We start from the raw sequence: 23,304 nt of genomic DNA on the forward strand, positions 1-23,304 counted from the left end.
TTTATAATTTCCTCTCCCCTTTCGCATATTAAGGCGGCGCGCATCACCACGGGTCCTGAAGTTCGAGAGGAGCCGCTCTCAACCTAGACGACTCCCTCTGGCATCAGTCAAAGCACACAGGAATACATGAAAAAAAAAAAAAAGGCCACTGCGGCTATGCCACGGACTTCCCTCCATTTTGATGCGAAACCAACGGATGGGGGGTTCTGATGCTCATGGGAACCCCCCCCCCCATCTTCCTCCCTCTCCCTTCCGCTCTCTCGACGAGTGCACGTGCCCCGCACGCAAGGACACTAAACAGAAAAATATATATACGGATGTAAAGAACAGTCTGGGAGACAGTGCATTTTCGTGGAATAGGATCTGAGTGTTTCCCATAACTGTGCACGCTCCTCCCGGTATCAACAATTTGTGTGCAGCGCACTGCCTCGTAGCTCTGAGAAGCCTAGCTGGCTTGCAGCGACGTCTCCAACTAGGCTAGTTGCTTGCTTGTTTGTTTGCTTGTACCTAAATTCTTGGCTCCTATCCACTACGGCGGATGAAACCGGCGGTTAATGTAAGGGGACATTTTTTTTTTCAATTGAGACGATCGGTGAGGAATAAATCGGTCGCCTAGGGTATAAACAAAAATAAAAAAATGGCTAGGTTATATGTCCATATAGATGAGCTATAATAAATAATATGAAGTACAATCAGCTAGTGGGAGGAATTCTGAAGTACCAAGTTTTGACTGTAAATAATACTGACAAGAAATTCTCCTTGGTACGCTTCTATTTTAGGTTGATGCATCGCAAACACTTCGTTTTTTCTTTTGTTTTCGCCGCTTCAATGTAAAGCCTAGCTGGCTTGGTCAAGGCAGCACACGTCATTGCGCCGTTTGCATATCACATAAAGCGGCCTCAACTTTATACGGAAATGAGCCGACAAAATGAAACAATGCACCAAACAATCGAGAACATTATCTGCCTTAAGTAAATTTTTTTGGTGTTAGAATCAATCGAGAAATACAAGCGTCGACACATAAACATATCTTTTTTTATAAGGGACGCATAATGTGGCACTATCTTCTTGCGCGCACGGCGAATGAGCACACTGATTTACATACGCAAACGCGCTCTCAATGCATTCTTTGTTTTTTTTTTTTTCCACAGCTTTTCGCTAACGCTTAGTGATGCTGCATCGAACAAAGCCGAAACCGAGCTTCTCTCCTTTCGCGGAACCGACGGGCTTCTTTGCATTCCACGCGCGCCTAGAGGAGAAGCGTCAGTCTCAGAAAAAAAGAAAAGGACCGAAAATGCGTACAAACGTGCTTTGCGCCGGTACACCGACACGCATGTTTTGCGTCGCCGTCGTGATCCGATTTCGCAGCGTTCTCGCACCGCTCGTGGCCTATACTGCTCGGCAAGCTTACAGGTTAAGTCTATAGTGGCGTAGCAGTTATCGCGGTGTGTATAGCACATCCGAATGGAGCCGAAGGCGCTTTCCGTCGAACTTTTAGAAAGATGGTTGAGGCACGCGAAATGAGGTAGGTTAGTTCTTTGCCTAGTCGCTGACGACAACGACGAGAAGCTGCATTTCATTTTCCGGATGTGTAGGAGCGAACAAGTCGTTGGTTCGCGAATAAATTCCTCGCTAAGGAATGTTTCTTTTCCGCCCCGCTCGATGCGGAGAAGATATGATTGCACGCGGGCGCCGTAGAAGAATTCAAAAGTTTTAAAACCTTTTTGCTAGGATGTTTCGGAGCGGTACGTATAGCTTTTCGGTATAAATAAACTGATGTTTGGGGCAAAAATCGACAAGCGAACTTATTTCCTCGACAACGGATTTGACTTTGCGAAAGGGGCCATTTAAGACAGGAAGCCCACGATTCGCACACAGATGAGTAAGTGTAGGAGCGATTTGGAAGACAATCTCTTCCAGGGTCTCACACACTCACAGCAACTGTAACTTCCGTAAGGACGAGAGAGAGAGAGAGAGAGACATGCGGAAGGCAGGGAGCAGAAGGGGAAATAAATATCCAGTTTGATAAGCTGCACGGAGAAAGGGGTCGGGGAAGACACACGATGGTAAGAAAAGGATATATATATATATATAGGGTGTTTCAGCTAAAAAGCACCAAGTATTAAAAAATTAAGCATAGGCGCTAGGCGTCTCCAAATTAGCGCAATATTGTTCTGAGCCATATAGGGCACGTCAGAATATTTTTTCCAATCCACCAAGCTTGGCAATTAACAAAGATTGCTTAATGAACCTTTTAAATAGTAACTCTAGAGAAAAATTTTCAATACAAAAGTTGTAGCGCTTGTTCAGAAATTTTTCAATCTGTGTTGAGATAACAACCCTGCCTAAATTTTTTCCAGCCTTTCTTTAAAGTGCGCGAATCTTAAAAAATACCACGTGACTGCCGCCAAGCGCGCGGCGCTTTTAGTGCCCTCAAATGTAAGTTGAACGAATTATCAAAGCCTGCTCCGCGCACGAAGATCGATGGAAGTTCGGATCGATCGATGAAGTTCAGGATATATCAATGTGAACAAATGAAGCTAAGACAGCGCTGAGAGCAAAAGTGCTGCGTAAGTAGCACGCTCCAAATATTACTCTGCACTGCAAACAGTATTAATCACTTTCACAAAATTTCACACCAAACGCACAAATCTATATCCCAAATAATTGTTGAACTACTAACACCGACAGCAATATGCGTATATTAATTAAAAACACGGAAACGATCTGATACCGTGTAGTCTGTAAGCTATACAGGAAAGCTGTATACACTTCCTTGCAATGAACTGCATTAATGCACTGCTGCGCGCGCGTGCGTGTGTGTGTGCGTGTGCATGTGTTAAAAAATCACAGTTTCGCCGGAAGGGCGAAGCAATGAATGCGATGGCAACTCATTTGAATGTTATACGAAGGAATGCTACCAGCTGACTCTTTTGGATCCGATCTCGCTAACTCTGCAAAACGCTGGTGTAAGTGAATACGGCCGCTCCAGGGAGCGGAGCGGTTTTCGTGCTGTCTGTCGTCTCAACGCGATGTAAGCGGCGAGAGCACAGCACATATACAAGCCGTGAACTGATGCCTGTCGAGATAGCGCGCAAGCCAGCTCTCGCGACCGGGCCTTTGTGATCAGGGTTCACAACTGCTGCTTAAGCAACGCGGACCCCCCCCCCCCCTTTTTTTTCCTGCCATCGAAGCCCCTTCATGCTCCTTCCCCCGACGAAAGACAGGCGGGGCGTTTCCTCACTGCTTGAGGAGCCATCGATGGCAGGCCTCGCACGCGGGAAGATGTTATCGCATGCGCCCTTCGTGCGACGGAGATGGCCGGCTCGTTTCATGTCTGCTTCAGCCGCAGTGTTCTTCCGCAGCTCTCACGCGATTTTACTAACGCGTAGAACACACGATGCGCGGGGTGATGTTATCGATTAGGACTTTATATGGAACGTGACGGCGACGGCAAAAACCCGTTGAGAGTGTCCATATAATTAATATCACGCTAAAAATAGAGACGACTTGGAGTATCGATTAGGGGAGACCGGTAAGCTGCCGTGTGGTAAAGGAGTACTGGCACGAATTTTTAAAATTTTCGGAATATTGCTCTAAATACAGATAGTGGTGTCGAGAAACCTAAAACGAGCATTGTGGTGCCTGGGAGTGTATCGAATATATTTTTATTACCGCTACTTTTAAAAAACACTTTCGGTTTCGATATCGAAAAGGCGGCTTCTCAATGACGTGTCATAGCAGTGTGACGTCACGGGGAGCAACTCGCGACGTACTAGCGGAAAGTCCGTCATCTGCTCATGGTGCACGTAAACAACGATGAGTGATTGTCGTCCAGTGACCCGGACAGTGATTTCTGTGATTTAGGCTGCATGCAGGACGCAGAGCACGCTAACTCAGGGGGACTGTGTTGACTTGTCGGGATAAGGTCCATTGCAATGGGGCTGGCTTGCAGATGGTCCGCGACGAAAACTTTAAAATCAAAGCAAAATATTTTATACGTGTTGTCTGACCCCGGTGTGTGGAGAGCGTTGACGCTGCACAGCAAGAAAACGAAAAATGTCCCTTTTGCGATGTCTCAAAATCGTGTCAGTACTCCGACCCTGAAACGGTTTTTTCAAGTTTTGTAAGTGCAATCTCGGAGGCCATGGCCCAGTGCGCCCGGCAGCACGCCGTCTGGCAACAGAGACGAAGCTCGCGGAGAGGTTGATATCTGCTCCGACAGGTGCCGCCACACTACCAGCCGATATTATTTTATTCTTCTGTACGGCGACAACCTGCAAATGCATGCGGACAAACAGAAAGAATTCGAGAACGATCACCAATAAGCGTAAACTGGGTCAATGTGGCTGTGTCTTCGGGGGTGAAGTTACAGCCGAAGACACGAGGATCGTGGTGTTGACCGGATAGTGAGAGCTCGACGCTCAATGCAGCGACGAGCTGAAGAGATTGCGCTCGCCAAATGCCTCACAAACATTACACGATGTCGCAGCTTTACAAGTCACCATTTGCTAGGTATGTGGTACACAACACAGCTAGGGCAATTCATTGGTGTACAAGAAAAGAAACCTCGAGATAAACACTGTCGCTCAGCTCACGTCAACACGGGGCGCGTTGTAGCACAGGCAGACGACGCTCGTTGCGCATAGGAGGTTCAGTGACGTGGACTGGACAAATCCAATCAGATCGGTCGCTAGGTGTTACGTATAATAGAACAATTCTACGAGTAAAATGCGTGAGAAGTTGAAAACTCTCTCGGCTGAGCTGCTGCGATCTGTAGAGATTCACATGTTTAAAGTCGTGTAATAAATTACACAGTTGACGCAGAGAGCTCAAATCGGCTCAATGCGTTTATAGAAAATCGTCCAAACCGTTTCAGGGTCCCTTTAACAAAAACCGAAAATGACTTAGTGTACTTTGTACTCTGCCATGGGAGAGCTGTATGAAGCGGTCTTTATCAAATATAATAATAAACATTAGTGAAGTAACTTTAGAAAAAGAGATATAGACAATTTTCCCCAGCTAGTTTGTGGAATCACAATCACTGCCACTGGCTTAGAGTACCTTGAATTTGGCCTCGTACGCGATGCTCAATATGTCTTCATCCGCGCCACGTCGTCTGCTCGGCGTCCCAATAGCGTCTCCGCGCACGCGAGCAAGAGCGAGCGGACGGCAGCGCCGGAAAAAAGTCAACATGGCGGCACCCGCAATGCGGGTTCCAAATTTTGGTCATTCATACATATAAGTACACTGCGCAAATGTGACTTGCTTGCACTCTGCAGCAACCAGGTTGTGTAGTACGGCCACGGCTGCTTCGCTGGACAAAGGCCACTCAGGATGATGTGATCAAACATGGCAGCACCCGTGCGCCGATGCGAAAACAATTGGGGAGGGGCGAAGCACGTAGGGAAGGGTATTTTTTTTTTATTTGCGACATAGACTTGCCCTTAAGGCATAATATTTGTTTTGTATATTTGTGTTAAATGTGCGCCGTTAGGCCGGTGTTGTGCATGAAGTGAAGAAGTGTCTTGTGGAATGTGTTGTCATGTATCCATCGGTCATAACTGTTTGTGTCACTGTAGCGAAGACCAGCTTGCAGGAGATGACGGGAGCGTTCCGACTGTAATCCTTGGCATGTCCATATAAGGTGGTATGCATCTGCTTGTATAACCGGAACAGAACAGTACGGGCATGTAGAACCAACTGGTAAATGCGACCAGTTCCATGTTGAAATAACAGCCGGTGTAAGGGCCACCCCTGCCCGAAGCCTCCTAAGCACAACTTCCTCCGCCCTAGTAAGGTGAAGGGGGAGAGAGCAGACACACGGTGGGATAAGAGCGCGTGTATCGTGCCGGAGAACATTTTTACGGGCACGGAGTGTATTTAGGGGTTGAGGTGGAAGGGGAATAGATGGGAGGTCTGTATTAGGAGGGCAGTGTGCCTGTTGGTCAGCAGCAATATTGTGAGGGTTCGCAGCATGGCCTTGAATCCAGTGTACCCTGATGCAAGTGGCTGTATTGCGGTTCATCTTATGTATCGCCTCGCAGATTTCCATCACCTTGTGAACTTTCTTGAGTTCCTGGATAGCCGCTAAAGAATCGGTGAATACGTCAAGTTGCTGAATTGTAGACAGCTTAGAGGTGACATCCCGCACTGCGTCATGAATGGCTTGAAGTTCCATTACAAGAGGACTGGCTTCCGTAGATAGATAATGCTGGTGACCACTGATGAAATTATGCGTGGTGCTTAGGAATGATGTCCTTCCGCCGTCTTGTAGGATGGCAGCATCTGTATAGACTTTGCAGATGTTAGCGCATGGTGCATCGATGATAGAGCGTTCGTCAATAATGCCTGATGTATCGCTACGCCGTAACTTGGTTGTCTTATTAGATGTGATGGTGGTGAATTCCCAGGGAGGCATTGTATCGGACTGATTGTCAATACGAGACCCGCGTTGTAAGTGAGCATGCAATGCAGCAACAACCGGAAAAAGTTGCTTTTTTATTTCACGCGCTTTTTCCCTCTGCGAAATTAGCTCTGCAATGGTGTTAAGCTGGGCGTGCTCCTGCAAAGTTGGTATTGGGGTGATGCGGGGTAACGATGTTATTGTGCGCATGGCATCACGGTTAATGGTCTCCAACTGTGCCAGCTGTGCCAAAGTTAAACGTTGAAATTGCGCCTGGTATACAATTCTTGGATGTAGAACTGTGCGTACGAGCCGTCGAGCTACATCAGTGCGAGCTCCAGCTGCTTTTGATGCAATTCGTCGAATAAGATGAAGCGCTTTTGTGGAACTCTGCCTGACTTTTCGGAGCCAGTGCGCACCACTGCCGGACCGGTGAATGTCAAGACCCAGTATGCGGACTTCCGAAGCCTCAGGAATTGTCACTGTACCAAGTGTAAATGTAAAGGGGCACTGCGTGATCTTTCTGCGTCCTGCCTTGTTAGCCACCACAACATAGCTTGATTTCTGAGCGGAAATGTCCAACCCTGCGTTCCGAGTGTAGTTATCAAGTACATCAAGGGCTTGCTGAAGCTGTCGAGCTTGTCTTGAGACGTCTTTATGCACAGACCACAAAGTCACCATCATCAGCATATATTAGAAACTTCACGTCTGGAATCCGGTGTAGTTGCCAAGCTAGAGGTATTAGCGCAACGTTGAACAGAAGAGGAGCCAAAACGGAACCTTGTGGGACACCTCTGTTGGACGTGAAGCAACCTTCTGGCTTTCCATCTACTCTTATAGCAAATGTGCGGTTGTGAAGAAAAGAGTAAATAAATCTTACGACCCGCGGCGGAAGTCCCAGCTCGATGAGGTTGGAAATAATGACTTCATGGTCTATATTGTCATAAGCTTTCGTTATGTCGGTTGCTACAACCGTGCGTACTGCGTGGCTGTGTGGTGAAACCTGTAAAATGTCGTCTGACAAGCGAGAAAGTCCATCTTCAGTTCCCAAATGAGAACGGAATCCAATTTGAGCCGGATGGTATTTATTCTCTCGTTCAAGCCACCAGGAAATACGTGTGGCCAGCATCTTTTCAGCGAGCTTGCAGACGGTCGCAGTCAGTGAAATTGGGCGTAAAGCTTGTAGGTTATTTGGAGACTTTCCTGGTTTTGGAATCGGGACAACAACTGAGTGTTTCCAATCAGATGGGACGTCCCCAGTCTCCCATACTTTATTAAGAGCTTGTAGAAGTGCGCCAAGAGCTTCACCTTCCATGTTCTTGAAAACTTCGTAAGGAATACCGTCGGGACCAGGTGTTGTTCCTTTGTGCGAAGTTTCAATCGCCGCTATTATTTCAGCTATGCTGAAAGGACTGGATATACCTGATGTGGCACTATGATCAGACTCGTCGATTTCGGAGCAGTTTATAGATGATGCGCTGTCATACTTCGGGAAGAATGCTCTTGCAGCCTGTTCTGCAAATTCTTGTGGCGTACTTTGCATCGCTAACCGAACGCTTGCTGCAGGGTCAGGTTGCTTGGGACCACGTTCCATCGACCGGAACGTACGCCACAGTGCTCTGTTTCCCATGCCAGATCCAAGTTTCTCACACCACTCATGCCACTGTCGTCGCGAAAGCTGCTTTTCGTGCCGACGCGCCTTTGCTGCTATATGGTTAGCACGAGCACGGCTACCTGGTACATCTGGATTCCTCGACGCACACACTTCTGCCTGACGTCGCTTTGCCCAAAGTTGCAAAAGAGTGAGGTCCGGTTGAGGTTGTCCTTCGTCAACGGTAGTCATGATTGTGTTACTGCGGAGCAGTTCTTGTAAAGCGGGAAGAATTTCCGAGGGCTCTGTGGGTACTTTATCAATCGATGATTCCCGAAATTTATCCCGATGCGTGATTGCTACACGTCGTCGAATTTTCTTTATGCATCTTCTTTGTAAACCAATTATGATTGGCATATGGTCACTGCCCCATGTATCCGGCTCCACCCGCCACTGCGGCGTCCCAGGACCCAACCACCACGTGAGATCTGGAGCGTTCGTTCTAGATACTGTGCGCACATGCAGAACAGGTAGACACAGCGTGATGGTTCAACAGTGTAAACGTAGCGTCAGTCATTATGTTTTTTACTTGGCATCCTCTTCGAGAGTTGTACTTGTATCCCCAATCTGTATTTGGAGCATTGAAATCTCCACTTACGAGAATAGGAATGCCCGGGTAGTTGGAACGTAGGTGTGCTATCCATCCCAAGTTCAAACGTGTGCGCTGTGGTCTGGCATAGAAAGACACTAGAATAACAGGAGTCTTCAATGGTCGTGTCAGGACACCGACAACTTCTTGATTGTCGCTACAGCATGGTTCCATATTAATCACTGTATGAGGAATATGCGATGACACATATACTGCGGCTTTTCCCGGAGCTGAAGCCATTGTCGTTGCACGTCTATCTCTAATAGACGGGCAATGATACCCATTAAAATTATGTAGGGAGCAGAGCTTATTATGCTCTTGAATAAGCAGTGCCCATACATGTAGCTTGTTGTATTGAAGCCTGGTTTGAATTTCTCCCAGCACCACTAACGTGAAACCTGTGAAGGGAAGAATCATGCAGTGTGCGCCGGTGTTTCCCCAGCAATATCACTGCTAATGGGAAATGAGAGACAGAAGAAAGATTAGACACAGAGACCCGCAGTCCGCTTTTAGTTAACGCGCACGCTACGAATCTTTGTTGTTCAACTAGGCACAGGAGAAATCTCCCAGCGGCACTACATTGAATGTCAAGATCTAGTTATATATACGGGGTGGCCGATGAACGGTTGTGCAGTGCGAGCAGTCGGTTTTTTTTTTTTCAACTGGGCTGTGTAAAGTGCCTGCCTTAGCTAGGCAGGCACTTTACACAGCCCAGTTACATGGCCAAATTGAAGGGGGCGCATTTTGTGCAAAATGAGCGAAAGTATTGCGTCACATTATTCTGATCCTTCAGTGTCCTTACCTTGATTCTGCTGAAACAACAGCCCTCTTGTTGAACTTTCTCGAGACGGCAACCAACATTTCCAAGATACTAAAATAATGCAACGTTATCTCCACTCAATGGAGTGATTAAGTCGCACGGCACATTTTTGTAGGAAGAGCTAAACTAGCCCGCCCAGTTCCCCGTCTTGACGTCGTAATAACCACATCAACCCCTCCCTCCCACACCTTCCACGTCAACCACCCGCTCTGTTCTCTCTTCACCTCGTCTACATGAAGTAGGAATTCACAGCATGGCGAACTGGCAACACAGAACAGGCACACGGAACAGGTAAGGCGAGTAATCGTGTTGTACGCAGTTAGGGCACTCACGTTCAGCCTGTAGATGACCAGGTAGAAGCCCGAGAAAAGTAACACTGTGGACAGGTAGGTCTGCGCCATGAGAAATCCGCTCACTGCACGTAACTTGATCAGCTGATGCGTGAGCGTCCCTGAAATGAGGCGACCGTGTGAAATGTCAAAACTATACATATACAAAAGCGTCTGGGCTTTAATTTGTGATTATGTATCACGATAAAAACAAAGCCTTTAAAAAAGAAAGATAAAGCGACCCTAATGTTAATGTAAGATCTGGGGGTCTGGGAGTTGCACTCGCACGGGTTCTTGGGTAAAGTGGGTAAACTTGGCTAGACTGTGTTTCGAGTGCTACCGAAGCAACGTAGAAGGAACGTGGCCTCCGCGATTAGCTCCGGCAACGCGCGTGGTTGAGATCTGATCCTTCAGGTGCGGCAACGAGCTCCACCCGATTGGTTTCTGAGATATATTTGCTGATTACACTAATCTTTATTAATTCTATGACTCCAATTTCGATTGATGACATACCTTAATCTCTACTCTTTTTATACAACCCTTAGCTGAACCCATTCCATTCCTTTTATATACGTTTTTATTTTGATCAGGGTTTCCGGACGACTCGCACCGGCGCTAGACAAGGTGGTCTGGAAGATAGCGAAGAGCGTAACCCAGTGCGCGTGCCAATAAAAAATAAAAATAAAGAAACCAGGTTGCAAGGAGCGGACACCGGACAGATCGATGTGTACTGCCAACACTTGCCCTGCAGATGTTTCTCTCACGAGTACGTGACTATGATGCACACCGTAGCTAAGGCCCTAGAATGTGTTTGCTTTCTTAGGTGTATTCAAGGAAACGCAGACAGGTAACTTAACTAGAACTGGGGATGAAACAGTGGCGCAATTGAGCGGAGCTCTGAATGTTTGCATGTGGCTTTGCCACCACAAAAGAAGAGAGAGGATGCTGCATCGGCAGCTATCATTGATTCCTACGTGTGGTTCAATTACTATACCTCAGTGCATACTATAATGTTCTAACATCAACGTGGTTGTGTAAGCAACTTTTCGGAAAGCGGCAACTAGTTGGTACAACAAACGGCACCACTGATCTATCATGCAGTAGAGGCTGCGACAGATGCAAATATGAAGAGGAAGTTCCTGTGTTTTTTAAACTATACACTGACGGTGTTTAGTTATTACAACCGCAGGGCCACAGAGGAGCCGTAGCTATGAGCTTCCGCATCCACCGAAGCATTCTTGATCTAAAAGAGAGAAATTGTTCTAGGTCAACCTAAAATATCACCAGTACAACTGCACAAATAAAGAAAGCAAATTTAATTTCTGATGTGTGTCCCATAGTAATGACAGTGACCCATGACTGCGATGTTTACCATCGCAATTTATCCCCATTATGATCTTTTTTTGAAACTTTACGCAATACGCTTCCAGCAGACGTAATAATAGTTGTTGGGGGTTTTACGTTCCAAAACTACGATGCCATTATGAGGGACGCCGCCCAGCAAATGTATATCCTTACTTTACGACATCACGCCAACTCTGGGGGATCGGCCAAGGGTCTAAGAGCAAGAGAACTGATGAAATTGACTATATATACTGCAAAGCAAGTTAACTAGTTTGTAAGGCCTAGGTCGTAATAATAATAATAGCTGGGGTTTAACGTCCCAAAACCACCATAAGATTATGAGAGACGCCGTAGTGGAGGGATTCGGAAATTTCGAATACCTGGCGTTCTTTAACGTGCGCCTAAATCTAAAAAGACGGGCCTCAAACATTTTCGCCTCTATCGAAAATGCAGCCGCCACGGCCGGGATTCGATCCCGCGATGTTCGGGTGAGCAGTCGAGTGCCATAACCACTAGACCACCGTGGCGGGGCTGAGGCCTAGGTCTTAATCGAAAAAGAAAAGAAGCTGGCGAGCTCAGCTTGATGAGAATGAAGTAATACATACGAACATGAATACAAATGAAGAATGAAAGCAAACATAAGGAAAGTACAAACATATTTACATAAGAATTACAGAGTCAAATTGCGGTGAACCTAAATACTTTTTGCGGCATTGTATAGCACTTCAGTTTTCCTGGAGAACTTACTTTCTAAGCCTTCATACCGCGTCCCAATAAGTGACATATGAATTCAAGAGGACATATTTTCGAGCGAATTAATGCAACTTATCATACTTCTTTTTAACAGTGCGAGAATTAGGTACTAGACCAGCGAGGCGCTTCTGTGTGTGTCGTTGTCTGTGCGTGGTGTCTGCTTAAGGGCGCGGTGTTTTTAAGCCGAAAGCCCTAGATGCCTCATCTAACGCGAAAATTGACCGTCGGCGTCAAAACGAGTGGTGCAAGAAATCATTATAACGCGATGACGCCACCACGGCGTCAGAGATCGGCAAAACATGTGACGTCATCTTGACACCACTATCGTGATGTCGTATGATGACGTTATCACAACACACCGTCACTTGGTCAAAGGTGGGTCAATCACGGAGGCAGTGCAAAGCCAGGTGAAGTGCAGAACGCTTTCAGAGGGGGGCGGGGGAGGACCAATACATCGACTGCGAATAATAATAAGATGGCTTTCGCCTTCGAGCCGTCTTAGCGAATGCATAAGGAATCCTGTGTGTTTTTAAGTACGCTCGGATAACTGCTGACTGGTGGTAACACTGTCAGTATATGACTGCCGTGAAGACCTATTTAACGCACACACAAGTTCGTAAGCTGTTCTAGGCGTTTGCTTGTGTCCTCCAGTATACCATCTGCTTATCTTCAACGCGAGCGGCCTCTTTAGATCATAGTGTACACTTTATCGCGCTGACAATAAACAAAAGCTACGTAGAAGGAACGACACGGGACTACACAAGTGCTAGTGTTGTCCCGTGCCGTTCCTTCCAGGTAGCTTTCGTCTATTGTCAGCGCGATAAAGCGTGCACTATGAACAACCAACTGGCACTTACCTTGGCTCTTCTTTAGATCATAGTCACTGGGACTGCAGGGAAGAACCCCCATCATCAAGGAAAAAAAAAGAGTATGTGTTAAACTTTTCGCCGATTCCTGACCTAGCTGCTATGTATGTGACTCTCTTTAAAGAGACACCTTCATTAGGGTGGCTTGTTGGGCAAGTTGGTACATAGTTATTCGTAAGGAAATGCCAGCAGCACCAAAAGAAAGCAGAAGAAACTGAGAAAAAAAAAAAAAGAGACAGGAACAGGTAGGATGCTGGACTATCAACTGACTTTCATTCGACGAAGACGCAAACAACAAACCGATGTGAGCATGCGATATCACCATGCTCAAACAACAACAACAACAACAACAACAACAACAACAACAACAACAACAACAACAACAACAACAACAACAACAACAACAACAACAACAACAACAACAACAACAACAACAACAACAACAACAACAACAGGGAGAACGACGGCATCGTGATCTGAATAAAAAAGTCGAAACTACCTGTATTTTGTCCTCTTTGAAACGGGATGATGTACACAGTTGTATCCACTGTTCGATACCCTCCCGATACGCTCCGGTTTCTAAATAGGAATAGTTGGTTTAGATTCGCATTATGACACATCTTCGAGCACGCACACACAAAAAAGAACAGAAGGACGGGGTAGAAAAGGACACCACGAACGCCGGACTTCGCTAAGCGCAGACAACTGCGGTAGTTGGTTTTGATTAGCATTGTGAGACATCCAACAGCACACGAAAATAAACATACACACACGCATGGGCAGAGTAGAAATACACACCATGAAAAGTCCAGCGTTCGTGTGGGCCTTTCTACGCTGCCTATGTGTTTTAACAGCGAATATGTTCTTATAGGGGCACGTGCAATTACTTGGTCGTTGCAAATCTGAAACATGGTGACCTGAAGCCAATAAGCATGCCATTGGCAATAAACCACGTTTGCGCTTCCATTGGGAAGCGCAAACGGCGTCTGGAGTATGCTCAAGCCGATCAAGCAAAGCAAGCCACGAAGTCAACACAGCACGAACATATACAAACAGGGCACAACGACGGAGAAGACCAGCAGATGCGAACGGTGCACAACGATGAAAAAGACCGCCAGATACAAGAATAAAATAAACCGCTACAACCACCATATAGCTTAACATAGAGTAAAATAAATAACAATGATACAACACAGAAATACTTGGAAAAGACTTTCAAAACAGAGATATGCAACAGCCTGACGAAAGGGGGAACCAGCCTCGCTGTTTCGACGGCTTACAACGAGTGGCGCTAGCTGGATTTTCTTGTGCGCTGGAAGCTGTATCATGTTTAGCCTAGTCATCACAAACATTTGTATTCATTTGCGTTGCTTCACAATGAGGACACCAGGGCACGGAGAAAGAAGTATTTGAGGAGGAGAATCTCTCGGCCGCGGCAGCGCGCGAGGGCGACGCGATAGCGTCACGGCGGATGCGGTCTACGCCGAAGCACGACAGATGACGCTTTCGGCCTGTTGCCATCTTTTACATGCTCTTCTATTGACGCGACGCATAAAAATCGTGATAGCGCCTCGTACATTGTAAAATTTTTAAGATTTCTGTCTGGAACATCAATCAGTAGATATGATAGATATTTTAGCTGCAGTTCCTAATCGATACTGCCAGAATTATAGGCCGTACAGCGCTTGAAACGAACTGCTAGTAGTGGCCCCTGAGCAGACGACGTCTGCCGCCGCATGCACGCGCCCCTCGCTCCTCGCTCGCATGTAGTGCGCGCGTATGCGTAGGTGACCTTGGGAGGGAAAGTTCCCTTCGCGATTTGCTGGTTTCTTTCTTTTCAGCGCTATCAGAGGCTTCCGCGCGTTGCGCCGGCGGCGCGGACTCCTCGATATTTGCGCGCGCTTTTCACGTCGCGACAAAGGAGAGTGCTTTGCAGATTTCGACCAGTGCTTCTTCAGCATGGGGCGGAAATGTGTCGTGCCGAACTGCAGCAATGGGTACGCGTCCTGCAAGGAGAAGGTAATTACCTTCGAAGTTCCTACTGACCCAGTGAGGTTGGAAGCATGGGCTCGCGCCATACCAAAAAATTACACCATTTCCCGCTAAAGGGGACCATGAGGCGATGCGAAGCGGGAGCACTTGCACGATCGCGTTCGTTGGCGTTATTTGGGCATGCTACCGACCTCGCGTCGTGGAACGCGAAGAGGAACGCTACGCGCGTCTTGTCTTCCCTCTAACCTGGCCGTTAATTCTCACAGGGCGAGCGGGGAACGCAGTCGGCAGGCGTGCGAGAGGGGGGCAGCTTAGGAGAGGAGAGGGGGACGCGCATGCGCTGGTGCTCATCGCGGCGTTGCACAGGAGATAATTTCGGCATGTCTAGCCCGCGTTTCAGAGAAAGAGTGGAAAGGGGGAGGGGAGAGGGAAAGTGGAGAGGGGGAGTGGAGAGGGTATGCGCATGCGCAGTAAGGGTGGTCACCCCGCACACCACCACCACCACCACCACCGAATTGAACTCCGCCATAAGATACTTCGCATCTAAAAAAGACCGACAGCTGACGCCTCGTGACTACGTTTGCGAGAAGCACTTCTCGGACAGTGACATAGAGAGGCGGCGCTATTATGGCGAACTTGGTGGCGAAGTTCTCCTTGACAAACTGAAACGGCCAGTGTTGTTACGAGATGCCGTGCCTTCAATCTTTCCGCGCGCTGTGCCAGATACTTTTCTGCTGTTCTCAAAAAAATACAATGTGAAATTTCAACCACCTGGGGTTTTGTAACGTGTACCTATATGTAAGCACACGGGCCTTTAGCATTTCGCCTCCATCTAAATGCGGCCGCCGCAACAACCTAAATCTGAATTGATCGCATATAGGGTAAGTCCCATCATTCGTTGACATAAATTATACCTAACTCATTGAGTTGACGTTATCAATAATTATAGATTTCACGTTGTACAAACTATATCACGCTGGTAATTTTCCTGTATGCGACGCCATTTTTCTCGTTAATTTACCGAAAAAACTTGGAGTGCGCTTGAGCTTCGCCTTTAAGAGTAGAACGCGATAGCGTAATCGGGCCCCGTGTGCATCGCCTTCTCAAGTGCTAGCCTCACCGACGCGGACGCTCACACCGGTATTTCTGCGAAACGGGCTCTTTAACGCTGTCGCGTTAAAATAGGGAGCCGGCGAGTACGCACAAAAACACATCCATTCGGGCGTGACACACGAACGGCGAATCGGCGACGAATGGCCTTGAACCGACGAGCTTCGTCGGAGAGCGCGGTGAGAGGGACGCGCGCATTTTTCCTTCTCCGCTAGCGGACTCTCACGACAGAGGGCGCGTGAGCGCTGTGCCCGATTTCGTGACTTTATTAGGACGCCTGAGCGAGCGCAGTTTCGCCTCCTCAAGAATTCTTGCTCCGTGCACCAGGGAAGCTCTCATTGTCGAGAAACTTATATGATTGCGAATTTAAACTCTAACCACGTTACGTACTCTGCAATAACCACTACACTGGAATGTACATTGGCATCGCAAGCCAACCCGCATCCTTCCCTCCGGCTCAAGTGAAAGTACATTCATGACGTGTGGTGCCCTTATAAGCAAACATGACACCTTAACCCGAAATAATAACTTGCGAATACGCACTTTTCTCTCGCGAATAAGCTGCTTGCATTAGGGGACAGAACTTCCGCGTAACCCAGGAAAATATTCAAGACAAGGTAGACGCAAAGATGTAATCTATGCGGCTACACATGAGTTTTAGGTCTACTGTGCCGTCAGTCGATCACAAGCAAGTTCAAATTTTTGCAAATATACTGTACAAATTTAAACCTGTCACAATAAACTAAAACACAAACTCTTGAATACCAACGCGAATTAACACAGCAATACTGCCACTGGACATAAGACCGCTGGCTGCAGGGCAAAGTCCAAACTAGCATCGCTAACAAGGGAACTCACTTCCACCGAGAAATTGAAGATATCCCTACTGTTACACAAAGCCGCTTGTCACTCAGCGGAGCCTTTTGGTAAACCAGATCTGGCAACACGAATAACGCTTAAATACTGATAGCTTTAATTTTAAGGCGCTACACGAAACCGCGTTAGATCGCAAAAGCAACTGATGCTGCTACCAGACTAAAAAAGGTATCCCGACCATTGCAAAATAACTGATTGCAATTGATCACCGGTGCGTAAATTTAGTATGCCCAACCACTGCAGTACTGCTAGATTGCCCATCAAACCAGGATTCTCGAAACACTTAGTTGTTCGGTGCCTGATCATCTTCCAACTGATCCTCTGCCAGTTTGGCAGCAGCCTCCTCGTTCCTCTTGTCCACCTGTGTTTTGAGACTCTGCAAGCGCGTCAGCAGCGTCGCGTACTGGAAGGTGCCGCGCCAGTCTCCGAACGGGTCGGTCATCTGGGAGCCCGACAGGTGCATCTGCGACTTGACCGCCTCTTCGTACTTGTCGTAGAACTTGGGGAAGCCCTCAAACAGCTGCTCCCAGAAGGGCTCTGGCAGCGAAGACGTGCCGCGCAGGCAGGCGTCCACCTGGTCACAAACCGCCACCCGGATCGTCTCGTGCTGGATGATGGAGTCGTAGCGGGACAGCTTGCGCGACTGGTTCTGCGCCTCGTAGCCGGGCTCGTCGTGGTACGGACTCTCAGTCATCAGCGACTGCACGGTGAGCAGGACGCCCGCGACTCCGTACGCGTCGTTCCAGGAGGGCCCGGGACCGGTGCCCAGGATGCTCAGGCACATCTTGCCGTTCTCGTGTAGGTTGGGACTGAACTTGACTCGGCCGGCGTCGGTCGTCATGAGGCGCGCTCGCGGTGGGCTGGCGGGGTAGTTGGGGGGACACTTGAGGAGTACGTAGAAGAAGCCGCCTTCGAACGGCGTGCCCTCGGGACCAACGATGAGCGCGTTGATCTTGGTGACGTCCTTGGGGTCGGCCGTCACGAAGGCGCAGGGCAGGGGTTGGGCTTCGAGGTCGGCGAGCTCGCGCTTGACCCGTTCCAAACACTCGGCTGACGGTACTTCGTCGTCGTGTGCCGTGGGGTCCCATTCGTTCGCTGCCGCCGGTGCCGCCGCCGCCGCCGCCGGGTTCGGTGTGCCTTGGTTGAGCGCAGTGCCGTTGGAGCCGTCGTTGTTCGACATCGTGAAACGAGTCTGTCGTTGCTGCTGCTTCTTCTCGCCGGCCGACGCATAAACTGGTTTAAGCAATTTTCTTATTGTCTGGACTATACTGTGAGCCTCCGACCAGCCCCCACTTACCCCATCAAATGTGCGGCATCTTTTTCTTCGTCGGTTCAGCTGTACCATGGCGTGCTGTTGATGATGGTGATGTCCTCTTCCTGGTGGCGCTCACCCACAAAGGGGGATGGGCTAAGAACCGGGCGGCAGGATGTTCGAGTCGAAGACCTTTGAAGCTGAACCAAGCTAGGAATTTAGATGTCAAGAAGCTTTGTTGGTTTTTGTTTTTACGCCTAGAGAAATTGGCTCATACCCACGAGGGGGGTAGCTGGCAGTTGAACAAAGGACAGAAAGAACTTTACATGTAGGTCTGTAGCACAGATTCAATTCATTAATTTATTCATTTATGTAATTTTAGTTATTTGTTTACATATTTATTTGTTCCCTTATTCGTTAGTTAACTAATCAATTAGCAAATTAGTTTTTGCTTATCTATTTATTTATTTGCCCAATCTCTGTGGCACATAACCGCTCATGATGATCATAGTTTTTTGCAAACACTGAACCGCCCGATTTTCATTTCGTAGCCAAACAAAGGTTCGCTTTAAAAATATTAGACAGGGCGTAGTGAAGAAACGCAGACCTGCGCGGAACGCGCGGCACAGTCACTGCGAAGGCTGCAAGAGCGGCCTTTCTAAAGCCAGCTGTAAACTTTCTTGGGACAACTAATACAAGCACGCTTGCAAGGTATCCACTACTCCATAAAACATAATTTTTGTGAAGTAGGGAAGCACCCACTATGCCATTATTCTTCATTCTGCGGTGAAACGAGGTACCCGCCACACATCTGTAAGGCATCATATGCACTTTGTTGATGCTGTGGCTGATGAAAATGAAGAATTATTTGCTGAGTACTTTGTAATGGGAGGGAAGCTTTAAACCATACACTCGTTGCGCAATTCGCATTGTGTGACCCCTGGTTCTTATATTATTCTTCTGCCACGCTATATTACATATGTTAACGCGATTCCTTGCCCGACATGACACCTGTATACGGTCTTAAGTACAAAAAGTAAGAAAACCTACGGGGAAAAATAGCACTAAGTGACAGACCGAAAGCCTTTTTATTAAGCGAGCGAAGTTTCAAAATAAAATATGCAGCAGTTCTTGAGATACAACGCTGAAACCAAGCCGACCAATTCGACCTACCACACCCCCTTAAGGCAATTAAGTTGGATATAAAGGTTCAATCTAGCTATACGGCTACACCAGATTTTTAGGCTTACTGTGTCGCCAACGGATCGAAAAGCAAGTTTTAATTCTATCCTTTCGTTATTAACGTGTGCAAGTTTAAATTAGTCAGAATAACCTAAAACAAAAACTCTTGAATACCAACGGGAATTGACGCAGCGATCCTGCCAGTCAACACAAAACCATTGGTCCTTTGGGCAAAGTTCTTGTCTTACGTACTGACCAAACTAGCATCGCTAAAAAAAAAGACTTAGGCCGAGAAGTTAGAAGTGTCACTGTCGTTACACAAAGCATCTTACCACTCAGCGAAGCTTCTTGTTAATCCACAACAGGCAAGATAGCAATAACGCATAAATATTGATAGCTTTAATTTCAAAGTGCAGTACGAAATGACGATCATAGCGCACGATAAATTGATGCTGCTACCAGACAAGGGAAAATGAAAAAGATCTACGACTCTTGCAAAATAACCGATTAGAATCGATGCACTGGTGCGTAAATTTAGTATCCCCAATCACTGCAATACGGCGGGATTGCTCGTCAAACCAGGATTCTCATTAACACTTGGGTGTTCGGCGCCTGATTATCTGTCAACTGAATCTCTGCTAGTTTGGCGCCGCCGCTTCGTTCCTCTTGTCCACCTGCGCCTTGATAGTCTGCAAGCGCGTCAGCAGTGTCGCATACTGGAAGGTGCCGCGCCAGTCTCCGAACGGGTCGTTCATCTGGAAGCCCGACAGGTGCATCTGCGACTTGACCGCCGCTTCGTACTTGTCGTAGAACTTGGGGAAGCCCTGAAACAGCTGCTCCCAGAAGGGCTCCGGCAGCGAAGACGTGCCGCGCAGGCAGGCGTCCACCTGGTCACACACGGCCACCCGGATCGTCTCGTGCTGGATGATGGAGTCGTAGCGAGACAGCTTGCGCGACTGGTTCTGAGCCTCGTAGCCGGGCTCGTCGTGGTACGGACTCTCGGTCATCAGCGATTGCACGGTGAGCAGGACGCCCGCGACTCCGTACGCGTCGTTCCAAGAGGGCCCGGGACCGGTGCCCAGGATGCTCAGGCACATCTTGCCGTTCTCGTGTAGGTTGGGACTGAACTTGACTCGGCCGGCGTCGGTCGTCATGAGGCGCGCTCGCGGTGGGCTGGCGGGGTAGTTGGGGGGACACTTGAGGAGTATGTGGAAGAAGCCGCCTTCGAACGGCGTGCCCTCGGGACCAACGATGAGTGCGTTGATCTTGGCGACGTCCTTGGGATCGGCCGTCACGAAGGCGCAGGGCAGGGGTTGGGCTTCGAGATCGGCGAGCTCGCGTATGACCCGTTCCAGACACCCGGCTGACGGTATCTCGTCGTCGTGTGCCGTGGGGTCCCATTCGTTCGCTGCCACCGGCGCCGCCGCCTGGTACGGTGCGCCTTGGCCGAGCGCAGTGCCGTTGCAGCCGTCGTCGTTTGACATTGTGAGACGAGTCTGCTGCTGCTGCTTCTTCTCGCCGGCCGACGCATTCACTGGTTTAGGCAATTTTCTTCTTGTTTCGATAATACTACGCGCCTCCGCCCAGCCCCAACTTACCCCATCAAGTGTGCGGCATCTTTTTCTTCGTCGTTTCATCATTTGCATGCTCCCTGTACCATGACGCGCACCCACTACGGGGCCAGATCGAGAAGCTGGCGGTTAAACAAAGTAAGCGATAATAATAATTGTTGCGCTTTAACGTCCCAAGACCTCGATATGATCACGAGGCACGTCGTAGTGGAGGGCTCCGGAAATTTCGACCACCTGGGGTTCTTTAACGTGCACCTAAATCTATAGATACATGGGCTTCAATCATTTTCGTCTCCGTCGGAAATGCGGCCGCCGTGGCCGGGATTTGATCCCGCGACCTGCGCAGCAAGGAAGGCGAGAAAGAACTTCATACAAAAATTCATGAGCCATTCCACTCAGTGAAGGTGGATGATCAGCGAATATGTGCGCCACATTGAGTTGTTTATCGCATTCATTAATTTATACATTTTTACTTATTCGCATATTTAGCCATTCACTTATTTATTCGTTAATTTATTAACTAATGTACTTTTTCTGTTTGTTTATGTATTCATTGCCCAATTCCTATGACCCACACCCGTTCATGATGATGATAGTTTTCTGCGTACATAGAACCGCCCGATTCCCCTTTCGCCTAGCCATACAAAGCTTCGATTAAAAATATTATACAGGGCGAAGTCGCAAGAGTAAGTAGCCATATCAGATCGCTTCTTTCTTCTATAGTAGAGTGATTTGCGAGTGAAATGCGCGGAACGGGAAATTCTAGGATATTACTGGAGATATTTTCAGCGCTTTCGTTAGAAAACTGAAGACCAAGAAGATAGACATGTTAAACGACGAATGCTGAAAATTGCTGAAAAAAGCAATCAAAATAAAGGATCTCTTCGTCTCAGCGCAATAAATCGCTGAAGTACCTTAAGAGATTTCACCATATCAAATTCTTCTGCTGGCTACGATGTGCAAGTCGATCGTTAAGAGCAGTCGACATTAACGGTATAACTCCTTAAAGCTTATAATAAAGAAAACGCGAAAGAAAAACGGCCAAAAATACATGTATATACAGCTGTGATTAAGGAAAGAAACTGTTCGAAAAAGAAACTGAATTAGGTTACTCTTAACATTCAGTTCTTTTAGTTTCTCGTAGGAAATTGCATGCAGCGTTGAAAACACTCACGTGGCTAGAACAAAGTACGTTAGCACCAAATGAAAGAACTACCGTAAGTGACAAATGTAAGCCCATCTTCCGAAGGGGTTCTCGTAGTAGTATTTTCCATTGAATTTTAAACCTGCGGCACGTCAAAAAAATTACACCATCCTCCGCTAAAGGGAACCATGAGGCGATGCGAAGCCTAAGCACTTGCACGATCGCGTTCCGTTGGCGTTCGTTGGGCATGATACCGACCTCGGATAGTTATTAACGGTGTTATTAACGTTGTAGACGAAGGTGAAACGGTTAACGAAGGTCTTTATTGAGCAGCGTCTAGTACTTGAGGTGTGCACTTTGCTTTGATGAGGATGGCTTTATGGTCGCTGAAGTGAACCGTGAGGGGATCTTCGTGCAGTGGGTGGATCTTGAAATTGGCGAAGACATGATCAATGCATGTGCCGTGAATGGTGGTTCGCTGCCCTTCGCTTCGCAGCTTTGAGTGGACGCAATTGGGCTGATGCTGACGAGTGCTTGCGTCAGCCCACTCACTGACGGGACTGTTGCTTCCATCACGCTTCATCGGAAGCACCAATGGAGTCAAGCGGAGTCAACCAAAGCAAGCGCTGCACTGAACGCGCGCTGCGCTCTAACCGCTTAGAGGAGGAGAGTAGCGCAGAGAGTAGCGCATGAGCCGCGAAAGCAAAAGCGAGAACGCAGGAGAAGCGCAAGCAGGTGCTGGTAGAGAAGTGGAGAGAGTAACGCGCAGCTGTCGGAGAGAGGGAAGGAGGAGAGGCGCGCATGCGTAGTGCTGAGTGCGGACTACCACGGCGCGTGCGGATTACCACGCCGCCTTACATACCCCCGAGCAAGAGATGCGTCGAATCTAAAAGAAGGGATCCAGAGATTCACTCTCATTACAGTGAAGGCATAAAGGTGACTGAACCAGACCAGACCTGTGAAGGTAAAATCGAGCGGGGGGGACTCAACACCGTAGCCTTGTAACTGATATTTCTTCCTTTCTAGATTCACACCATCTGCTCTTCCAAGGAAACTTCAGTTGTGGGAAATCTGGTGAAAACAAAGGAGATTTGTCGAAGTTATTGGACGTTGTAAGCTTTTCAAATCGCGCTGCAGTGACATACGCCGACGTCGGCAAGACATAACAGGGCCATCGTGCGATGATACTGCAAGGGCATCCATATATTCATTAAGTATTAAACCTTTATGGCCCGGTACCCACACTAAATGAATAAGCCGTAACTGTATTGGAATTAGCTGATAGAATGTCTCTGAGGTACTTGATAAATTAGGTGCACTTAAGGAAGAACAGACAGAGAGGCAGTCTGTTAGAATAACCACTTCCGACAGACACTGAAGCAATTTACGTAATGCTAGGGCTACAGCCAGCAATTCAGC

General features: G+C 47.9%; 1 protein-coding gene across 2 annotated transcripts in view; it reads right to left on the minus strand.

Moving 5' to 3' along the window:
• The window catches only part of LOC119390353 (uncharacterized), a 377,138-nt gene that overhangs the window by 26,967 nt on the left and 326,867 nt on the right, over positions 1-23,304 (minus strand). For both annotated transcript variants that reach the window (XM_037657959.2, XM_049414752.1), the window contains exon 6: positions 9,799-9,917. In XM_037657959.2, coding sequence (XP_037513887.1) covers positions 9,799-9,917 — 119 coding nt within the window. The remainder of the gene's footprint in view (positions 1-9,798; positions 9,918-23,304) is intronic.

This window comes from Rhipicephalus sanguineus, chromosome 4 (genome assembly GCF_013339695.2).
Source record: "Rhipicephalus sanguineus isolate Rsan-2018 chromosome 4, BIME_Rsan_1.4, whole genome shotgun sequence".
Taxonomy (NCBI): domain Eukaryota; kingdom Metazoa; phylum Arthropoda; class Arachnida; order Ixodida; family Ixodidae; genus Rhipicephalus; species Rhipicephalus sanguineus.